This window comes from Sceloporus occidentalis, unplaced genomic scaffold (assembly GCF_023333645.1).
Source record: "Sceloporus occidentalis isolate IW3139 unplaced genomic scaffold, rSceOcc1.0.p SCAF_8, whole genome shotgun sequence".
Classification (NCBI taxonomy): Eukaryota; Metazoa; Chordata; class Lepidosauria; order Squamata; family Phrynosomatidae; genus Sceloporus; species Sceloporus occidentalis.
The window spans coordinates 36,243,335-36,254,068 of record NW_028316988.1 but is presented as its reverse complement, the minus strand read 5'-3'; the positions used below and the strand labels follow the sequence as shown (position 1 = coordinate 36,254,068).

The 10,734-nt window shown below is 43.9% G+C and overlaps 1 protein-coding gene across 1 annotated transcript; it reads left to right on the top strand.

Moving 5' to 3' along the window:
• Positions 1-5,790: 5,790 nt before the first annotated feature.
• LOC149308691 (transcription factor Sox-3-like) lies at positions 5,791-7,663 on the top strand. The gene has a single exon (XM_089537103.1). The coding sequence runs from the start codon at positions 6,069-6,071 to the stop codon at positions 7,041-7,043; it is 975 nt and encodes a 324-aa protein (XP_089393229.1). The 5' UTR covers positions 5,791-6,068; the 3' UTR covers positions 7,044-7,663.
• The last annotated feature ends 3,071 nt before the right edge of the window (positions 7,664-10,734 follow it).

The following is a 10,734-nucleotide window of genomic DNA, read 5'->3' as shown; positions in this document are numbered from 1 at the left end:
CCCAGATGTAGATCACATTATAATCTCTATATTTACATACTTATCTGTCTGTCTATTTATCTATCCAGAGACATGGCACAAATCAACCAAGGCTTAGAGTTTATTGTCAACTCAAACTCTAGATTACTGTAAAGATAACTCGCTCTTTGTGCTGCTCCAGAGAATGCTTCTTGGGTTATTGCCTGAAACATAAATTGTTTTGATGGTGTAAATGGAAATAAGAATGGAATGACTGGAATATCCTAAAAGATAAAGCACCTTATTGGTGCTTTAGGACTCCTAGAAGGCAAGAGTGTTTGTGTTTGTTTTTTCCTCAATGAGTTTTGCATTGTGTTTCTACCGTCTTGAAATTGGATTGTGAATCTGGCCAGAAAGACTGGATTCCTGTATGGTTTTTAATACCTTGCCTGATGAAGAAGCCAGTAGAGCTTCAAAAGCTTGCAACACGCATATTGTGCATTTTGGTTCGTCCGATAAAGGTATCACTGTTTGGTGGATTTGTGGATGTTATTGGACTTTGCTATATGGCCAACACTGCTACCCCTTGGATATGTTTGCAAACAGAAAAGGGTGATGAGTAAAGCTAATGTAAACAGCTTGGGGGCAGTTTAAAGGGATGGAGGGGATTAATGTCTCTCTTTGTAATGCTGATAGAGGCACATTTTATTTTATTTTATTTATGCTAGAATGCAGAGAATTCATTCCATTATTTATTTATTTATTTATTTATTTTTATTATAATATTTCCATAGTGTTGATCTCTCCGAGTGTGGAAGGGAGTGGGTGCAGAATAGTTTTTAGTGATTCTTTTAAAAATGTTTTAAAATTATATTTCTACCCTAAAGGCCCCAGCTCCTGTCTGATCTTGGATGTTAAGCAGGGTCAGCCCCAGTTAGGACTTGGATGGGAGACCACCAACGGATACTAGGCTCTGTTTCAGAGGAAGAAACTGGCAAAACCACCTCTGAGGATTCCTTGCCTAAGGAAACCCTATGAAATTCATGGGGTCATCATCGGTTGACAGGCGACCTGAAGGCACATACATATATATCGTTTAATTATTTGTTATCTCTCTTGATAAAATGACCCTGTTTGGGTGTTATTCTTAACAACAACAACACTGGCTTATGTATTCCTTGTTGGTGTTGTCACTCCACACATCCATGTCAATCTGGAGGAAAATCAGGTTGCATTCAGTCAGGTTTCTCCTAATAGGTTGCCTAGGATTGCAGCTTTAGGGATCAGACCAGCAAGACTTATGTCTTCAAAGCAGAGGAATTCTGTGTTGTAAAATCACAACTTTGAGCACTGTTTTTGCTTCTCAGGATAGGGGAAAACGTTTGCAAAATGCAACCGTTAAGATGCTATTTTCTGCCCTGTCTTTGAGGTCCCTGAATGGCTTGAAAAATGAGAGTGGATTGAGTGTGAAATCTAAGTACATTTGCACACAGAAAGAGTGAGAAACTGGGAGTATTTTCCACTTTCCTGCTTTTCTCTGTGGATCTTCCTATTCTGAAAACTTCACTCCAGAGACTTCATTCGTAGCCTGGAGATAGATCTGCTCTGATAGGAGGAATCCTACAGTGACAAAGCCAAGTAGCTCCTGAGCATGTGCAGAGTGTTTTTCCTCACTCGCCTTTAGGAGACACCTCCCTGCAAAAAAGAAGAAAAAAGTGACCTTTAGCTGCATCCGCACTGCAGAAGTAATCCAGTTTGACACCAATTTAACTGCCATGGCTCAAAGCTTTGGAAAGTTAGGATTTGTAGTTTCTAGGAGACATCTAGCCTTTCTCTGTTAGAGAGCTCTGGTGCCACAACAAACTACAGTTCCCAGAATTCCATAGCATTGAGCCATGTCAATTAAAGCGGTGTCCAAGTGGATTATTTCTGCAGTGCGGATGCAGCGTGTCATCGGCCTGTCTTCTTTAATCAGATTTAATGGAATTACAAAGAGCTGGTTAATTGTGTTTGAAAGGCTAGTTGTCTCATTAAGGAGGAAAAGAAGGCCGACTGGAAGGTCAGATTGAACACTTTGGCTCTAAAATGCTGTTTTATTTATGGGGAATATGATGATGATGATGATGATGATGATGATGATGATGATGATGATGATGATGATATCCGGCCTTCTTTTCTTAGAATTCTTGGCTTTGGGGGTGCCTTTTACTTTATTATTATTTTAATAATAATAATATTTTATTATTAAACTATTTTAATATTTATAATATTATTATTATTTAATATTCAATAATAATAATAATAATAATTTATTATTATTAAAACAATAAAATAAACTATTATAAAATAATAAATATATTATAATAATAATAATAATAATAATAATAATAATAATAATAACCGATTACCATAAATATCTATTATGTAGTTACTTTCCATTACTTTTCATGTAATTCTCTTGGTAGCGTTACTTTTCAAAACGTTCCTTTTCCAAGACCACTACTCTCAGCATCCTTCTCAGGGGGGACCAGAAGCTGGTCTCCCCCAAAAAAGTTACTTTGCCAAACCCTCCTCTCCAACTACTTCTTGCAGTTTCTTCTCCTCCTGGGTGAAACACCACCACACCTAGTGGCCTTACCTGGAGGAGACCCATTGGAAAGAAGGGTGGCTTTGGCTCCTCATCAGCCCCCTGGCTCTGGGAAGAAGCCTGCCCCATTGGTTTGAATGGGCTTCCTCTAGAGCCAGGAGGATCGTGGCTGGGTCCTTTGCGCAAAGTTGCAAAGGCTTTGCCTGGGAGGCGCGCAGCAAAGGCGCATCCTTTTGCACAAGGGTTTGCAATTCCGTGGGTCTGGCAGGTGTGGGTCTGTGGGTCTCCATGGGTGGGGGGCATGGGGAAGAAGGGAAGGGTCCTTGGATTGACTGTCCCAGCCCCCTCAGGGCTTCCAGCCGCCCCCACAAAAAAAGTTCCCATTCTCTTTCTCTGCACTGCTGAGTGGTTGCCATGCAAACGGATTTTTTCTCCCCCAAAAAAGACCTTTTCCAAAAAGAAAAAAGGGGGGGAAAGAGCCCCCCTTTTTTTATTTCCGAGGGGGCAGCCGAGTGGAAACGAAATGGAAGGGAGAGAGAGAGAGAGCCAAAATTCACTTTTGCATTTTTATGTTACACTTGACATAATTTACATTCTTCTAATTTAATTTGATTTAAGGTTTTAATTTAATTTTAATTTAATTTTTAATTTAATCTTTTTAATTATTTGGAACCCCACCCCCTCTTGTCAACCGCCTTGGGTCCCCTCCTGGGAGAAAGGAAGCATAGAAATGAAATCAAGAAAATAATCCATCAATCAAGGCTCTTTTTCGTTTTTCGTGCATCCATCCAGCAGTCTTTTTTCTTTTTTCCAGTCCAGGATTTTTTTTTGGGGGGGGGGGGAAGAGATTTTGGATTTACTGATGCTGGTTTACCTCCCCCCCCCCCAGAAGTAGGAGTCTTTTCTTGTTTTGGGGATGCTAGGGTAGCATCCACACTGTGGAAATGATCCGCTTCGAAACCGCTTTAACTGCCTTGGCTCCTTGCTATGGGGTTTGTCGTTTAGTGAGAAATTTAGCCTTGCCTTTCCAAAGAAATATGGTGCCCCAAGAAACTGCAACTCCTATGATGCCATAACATGGAGCCTTGGTAGTTGAAACGGGGTCAAAGTGGATTCTTTCTGCAGTGTGGATTCAGAAGAGAGCTTCTCCACAGGCGTAGTTTCCTAAGCACCCTCCTCGCAAGTAATCCCATCCCTTCAAGAGGAATTGTCTTTGCCAACTCTTATTTTCAGAGTTGCTCCTCTGCTTTTCCAAAGCTGTGTCCGCACTGCAGAAGTAACCCATTTGAACTGCCCTGGCTCAGTGCTAGGGAATTCTAGAAACTGTAGTTTCGTGGGACATTTAGCATTTTCTGTCAGAGAGCCACTACGATTCCCAGAATTCCATAGCATGAAGCCAGGGCAGCTGAAGCGGTGTCAAAGTGGATTATTTCTGCAGTGTGTGTGGATGCAGCTGGAGAAGGAAAGGCAGAGGTCAGGTGCCTCTTTCCATCCAATTTGCATACCAGGGTTGCCAAGGTTTCTTCCCAGGCAGGGCTCCTCTGCAGAAGCAGTTGAGAGAAACTGGTGTGGAGAAAAGCAGGATTCCAGACCCTTCCTTTCTTTCTTTCTCACCCCAGTTGTGTGTCTGCGTACAAGTGTGTGTTTGTGTGTATAAGGGAGAAAGTTCCCAAGTCCTGACCTGAGTGCAAATTTGCTTGGGAACAAACTTTTGGATCCTGGCATCTGGCAGAGCACATTTTCCTGGAACTCAGCCTGGTTGTTGTTTATTCCTTGGCACATGGGTCTATGCCAGGCCTAAACTCCCTTAAAGGGAACACATCTCCTCTGCATGAAGTTCATTGGGTTTCCTTAGGCGAGGGATGAATCCTCAGGGGTGGTTTTGCCACTTCCTTCCTCTGAACTATATATCCTTAGATGGGAGACCTACCTCGGTCTCCCATCCAAGTCCTATCCAAAGCTGACTCTGCTTAGTTTCCACGATCAGACAAGATCTGGTGCCTTTGAGATATTTAGGCCCCTAAACATGCTGCTACATTTGATTATTTTCCCTCTCCTCCCCTTCTTTCTTTAAATATAGGTAAATACAGTGAATAGAGGTCTTTCAGTTGGGTGAGAAGCCTTCTCCAGATTTGTTCAGGTGGCTCTATCTAGAAATGAGCTGATCCAGTTTTGAGATCTAGGGAGATCCAGTTTCAAAACGTTTTATAAAGCCAAATTAGATTATAATATTACTTTTGAGGGAGGGAAGGAGGAGAAGGAAGTTTGGAGAGGAAAGAGTTGTGCTGATAGTAACTTTGTAGAAGGTATAGTGCCACTTTAAGTAAGATTTAGATAAAGTTAGGAATTCAGTTCAAAGAAATGCAACTATTTTGCCCACACAAAATGGAATTGTTGAGTGAAGAAATCCCCCTGCTAAAGGCCACCATTTTCAATATAGTTGGGATTTGAAATGCATCAAATCATTCGGTTTTGCTTTCCTACTTTAAAGTTACCTACTTGAATGGAAAGTCATGAAAGTAAATGCACTTTGGGGGATTTAAAGAGACACCATAATGAGGTACAGTTCAAAGATATAGCCATGTTAAGTCTCTAAAATCAGTCTGCAAAGGGATCTTGCAGCAGCTGGGAGTCAGAGAAAGAAGTTGGGAGCCTGAGTGTTTGGAGACTTGCATCTGAAGAAGGAGGCTCAGGCCTAGAAAGGTTCAGGCTACCAACGTCTTTCTTTCATTGAGTCTCAAAGTTGCTGCAAGATCTCTTTCCAAAACTTCAGGAGAGTGTTAAAAGAGGAGCATTTGTCGACTTGAACAATGAGGAAAACCTGTCGAGGGAAGAACTTCCCCAAAGGTGCCACTTGAAAGAAACATTTGGAACAAAGTCTCAACTGGAAACGCATCCATGATACTGTTTTGCTTTGGTTGCTCATCCTCAACAAGGAAATCGGGGCAACCAAACCACCCTGGGGCAATAAAGTAAAGTAAAGTAAAGTAAAAACCAAGACACCCTCCTCTGGCGGGGTTGGAGAGGGGGCAAAGCACCCCCAAAGACCCCAGGGAGTGCGTAAAAGTGCAAAGGGAGAGGGCGGCGCCTGAGTTGTGGGTGTGTCAGTGGGTGTTTATGGGGGGGACCTGGTCAGTGCAAGATGGGGAGGGAAGGAGGGAGGGGAAGGCGAGCCTAGCCTTCTGATTGGCCACCGGCTCCTCATTTATAGCCCGTCAATCAAGCCAAAAAAAAGGCCAAGGCACTAAGGCAGAGAAAAAGCCAGAGAGAGACTTGGAAGAGAGACTTGAGAGAGAAGAAAGAGTGGAGCGCGCCGTCGGAAGAGCAGCAAAGTAAAGAACCCCCTCTTTTATTAATATTATTATTATTAATATTAATATTATTACTCCTTTTGGGTCTTGGCTCTGCTTGGAAAAGGCTTGGGCAAGGCTTGGGAAAGGGCCCCACTCCGGAGCCTGCTTGTTGCTCTGCTCCGTCTCTCTCGCTTTGCTCCAAGCTGGCGCATCTTCTAAGCGCCTCGACGATGTACGGGATGCTGGACGGCGGCGAGCTCAAAGGCTCCCAGCCCAACTCGATGGGCAACGGAGGAGGCAACACTAGTAAAGGCGGAGGAGGAGGAGGTGGAGGAGGAGGAGGTGGGCCTGGCCCCACGGACCAAGACCGGGTCAAGCGCCCCATGAACGCCTTCATGGTCTGGTCCCGGGGCCAACGTCGGAAGATGGCCCAGGAGAACCCCAAGATGCACAACTCTGAGATCTCCAAGCGTTTGGGCGCCGACTGGAAGCTTTTAAGTGATGCTGAGAAGAGGCCCTTCATCGACGAGGCCAAGCGCCTCCGCGCCGTCCACATGAAGGAGTATCCGGATTACAAGTACCGTCCCCGTCGGAAGACCAAGACCTTGCTGAAGAAGGACAAGTACTCCTTGCCGGGGGGGCTGCTGGCTCCGTCTGGGGGGGGCCCGGGCGGCGGAGGGGGGGTGAGCAGCCCCGTCCAGCGCTTGGACTCCTATGCCCACATGAACGGCTGGCCCAACGGCGCCTACGCCTCCCTGATGCCCGAGCAGCTGGGCTACAGCCAGCACCCGGCCATGGGCAATGCCCAGCTCCAGCCCATGCCCCGCTACGACGTGAGCGGCCTCCAGTACAGCCCCATCATGTCCTCGGCCCAGCCCTATATGGCCGCCGCCGCCTCGACGTACAGCATGGCAGCCGCCGCCGCCGCTTACGGGGCTCCGCAGCCGTCGGGGCCCGCCTTGAGCCTCGGGACCATGGTCAAATCCGAACCCAGCTCCCCTCCGCCGGCCCTGGCCTCCCACTCGCAAAGGGCCTGCCTCGGGGATTTGAGGGATATGATCAGCATGTATTTGCCCCCCGGAGGAGACCCCTCCAGCGACCCCTCCGGCCTCCAAAGCGGCGGCGGCGGCAGCAGCCGTCTGCACCAGCATTACCAGGCCGCCGGGACTGGGGTCAATGGGACTGTGCCCCTGACTCATATCTAGACCCCCCAAGAGGAACCGGATCCCCCCCCTCTTGGCCCTAAGGACTGCAAGGCCACCCCCAAAAAGCCAACCTTTTGGAAATGAAGGCTTTTCTTGGACCGCGCCTTCGAACAAAGCGCTCCGCCGCCGCTTGCGACTTTGCCCAAACTTTTCTTCCTTGCGATGTTTGTGGCTTTATTTGGGTTTTTTGGTGGGGAGACTTTAGACATTGGGGCCACTCGCCTCTGCTCCCAGGAACAACTCCTCCTTCCCCCCCCCCTCGATGGAAAATAATCGATATGATGACTACTATCTTTTGGGGGGTATAACAAAGAAGAAGAGGAGGAGGAGAATGTCCTTGTCTGGTTGAGAAGCACAAAGAGTCCTCTAACTTTGGGGGGATCCGGGGAAAAGAGGGGCTTCCTTTTAATGTTTTTTTTTGGGGGGGGGGGAGGAGACTTGATTTTGTTGTTGTTGTTGTTCTTGTGTGGGACAAGCCCTCCCGGAAAACAATAATAATAATAATAACCCCAAATATAGAATGAGAATGGTGGACTTGAAAAGAGATTTTGTTTTTATCGCCTGGGTTGAAGTGGGTTCATTTCTCCTCTCCTCCTTTTCCCCACATTTTTCTTTCCTTCTTTCTTAAAAGGAAAACTTTTTAAAATCTGGAATTTCCCCTTTTCTCTTCAGAAAGTTGATATTTGTTTTTATCGCCTGGGTTGAAGTGGGTTCATTTCTTCTCCAGACTCCCAACATTTCTCCTCTCCTCTTTTCCCCCACTTCTTTCTTTCTTTCTTTCTTTCCTTTTTTAAAAGGAAAACTTCTTAAAATCTGGAGTTTCCCCCTTTTCTTCAGAAAGTTGACACTGATTTTTGTTGAAGCCGCATTATTTCTCCTCCCAGCTCCAACATTTCTCCTTCCCTCCTTTTCCCCACTTCTTTCTTTCTTTGTTTCTTTGTTTCTTTCTTTCTTAAAATGTGGAATTAACCGATTCTCTTCAGAAAGCTGACATTAGCTTTTGTTGTCTGGGTTGAAGTTAGGGTCATTTCTCCTCCAAACTCCAACGTTTCTCCTCCTTTCCCCCCACTTCCATCCTTCTTTCTTTTCTTTCCTTGTAAAAGACAAAGTTTCCATTTCTCTTCCCAAGTTTTCTCAGATGAAAGTTGGGGAGGAAAATGGCTCAGAAAGGCAACATTTTGCTTTTTTCAATAGGACTCCTTTTTAAAATATATACATTTTATTCTTTTTCATCTTCATAAAAAACCTTATTTCCATTTTCAAAGGATTTTTTAAAGCCAGGTAAAAGCAGGATTGAGCCCAAATTGGGGGAAATATTAGGATCCCAAACCAAACTTACAATTTTGGGGGGGAAACTTTTAGACTGAAGCCGGACAGGTGTTTAAAAAAAAAGGATTTCGAATTTCTAGGACTTTAATAACGACGCAAAGTAACGCGTTACTTCTCCCCCCACCTTCCACCCTTTTGTTTGGAGTAAAGGGAGTTGTGAATATATCTGTAAAGAGGAGGGCTTCGTTTTATCCTGGGGCCGTTGTAAATTTCTGTACAAACAGTTATTATTTGGTGTTACTTTGTTTTGATTTCGTTTCCCCCGTTTTCGTTTTGTGGATCTCTTTGTTTTGCACGAAACGGGTCCTTTAGTTAACGATGCTTTTTTAAACATATATATATTATTTTCGTTGTCGTTGGTTGTGTCTTTGGAAAAGGATTATTATTTTTCCCTCCCCATCGATCCTATTTTTTTCCCTTTCCTTGTCCCTTTTTTTGCCTCCTTCCGACAAAGAACTTTAAAGAGAGAACAATAAATTTTATAACAGGCGCTTGAAATGGCTGTGTTTCTTGGCGTTTTCTTGGAAAGAACGAAAGAGAAAGAAAGAAAGAAAGAAAGAAAGAAAGAAAGAGAATCTCTAGAGTAAGTGGCTTTGGGAAAGTGTTGAGGAAGGGGCCCCGATCCTTAGCTGGAGCCTAGGATGGTTTAATTCGGATTTCTGTCCCTTTTAATTCAATACTAGGATAGTCTCCCGAGGACCAAATTTTGGAGTTGAGGATGGAAAAAGAGAAGTGGCGGAGGGATAGTCAAGTCTACTTTTGAACCAGTTCAAGCTAAGGCACAACTTCTCAGTAACCCCCTTTTCCAAATAGGCTTCAAAGTGGACTAGTACATAGTAGTAATAATAATAATAATAATAATAATAATAATAATAATAATAGGAATGGTGGTGATGATGATGATGATGCATCTGAGGAAGTAGACTGAAGTCTGCAAAAACTCCTGCTGCCAACTTCTTTCTTTCAGTTAAGTCTCAAAAGGCGCCACAAGATACTGGTTTTGCAGATTTAATACGGCTATATATTAACAATAATGATGATAATTAAAATGATAAATAATAACAATGATGATGGTGATGCATCTGAAGAAGTAGACTTAAGTTTGCAAAAACTCATGCTGCCAACTACTTTCTTTCAGTTACGTCTCAAAAGGCGCAACAAGGTTTTGCTGCATACTGGTTTTACAGGCTTTAATACGGCTATATTTTTGAAGACGATGATGATGATGATAATCAATGTATAGCTCATGCTGCCAACTTCTTTCTTTCAGTGAGTCTCAAGATGCATCAAGATCTCTTTGCATACTGACTTTAGAGATTAACAGGGCTATACCTTTTAGTGATGATGATGCATCTGAGGAAGTAGATTGAAGTCTAGGAAAGCTCATGCTGCCAAATTCTTTCTTTCAGTTAGGTCTCTAAAGATGCTACAAGATCTCTTTACATACTGTTTTTAGAGGCTAACAGGCTATACCTAATAATAATAATAATAATAATAATAATAATAATAATAATAATAGCTGGAGTATCACTGGGCCAGAAGGCCACCTGCCTAACAAGCCAGGGGAGGCTTACTTTTGAGTAAAGATGGGTAGTAAAAGAATAGTAGATCCTGTCTACTATGGATTGGAGAGGATCTCAAGGGATCGGGAGGGGGGTGTATGTATGTGGCATCTGCATAACGGGTCCTTAATCCGGTTTTCCTTAATCCGGTTCCAAACCGGGTTTTCCCAATCAAAGAGAAGGGAAAGGAGGCGGACCAGATCCATGTTGCTGGAAAGTGATGGAACAATCTGCCTCCAGATGTTAGAAATAAAGAGGATGAGGAAGAAGAGGAACCGCCAGCTGTTTTCATCATCTTCATCTTCCGCACAGAGAGACATCGAAACTACTGCTCCATTACAAACGCATTACATAACGGTGTTTTGTGGAAGAGGAGAGCTGTCTACTCGGGAGTAAGTGTCGGTTGGGACCCTTTTTCAGGTAAGCAGGGGAAAAGATGGCACCTTGGCATGACTTTCTTTGTGCAAACTTACTCAGGATCAAGTAACTGAGTGGTTTCCAATTGACTCTTCATCTGTTCCTTCAACGCTGGAGTATCCCTAAAGGGCAGGTAACTACATTTTGGATGCATTCCTTCTCCATGGTTTTTTTTTAAAGCAAAGGAAACAACCTTGCAAAACCAAGAGGTCCTTCCTTTAAACCTTTCTCTTCCTTTTAAGAGCTTACCTGGAAAGGTGGTTTTTTATTAGTCTTTTTCTGTTTCTAATTCGGAGTCACTCCTTTGAAAGAAGGAAAAGACCCAGAAGCAGGGATTTAGGGGGTCAGGGAGCAGCTGGACCGAATCTGGCACCCATCCTTAG

Excerpts from the sequence above, each read along its gene's own strand:
- LOC149308691 (XM_089537103.1), top strand. The coding sequence starts at position 6,069 with ATGTACGGGATGCTGGACGGCGGCGAGCTCAAAGGCTCCCAGCCCAAC.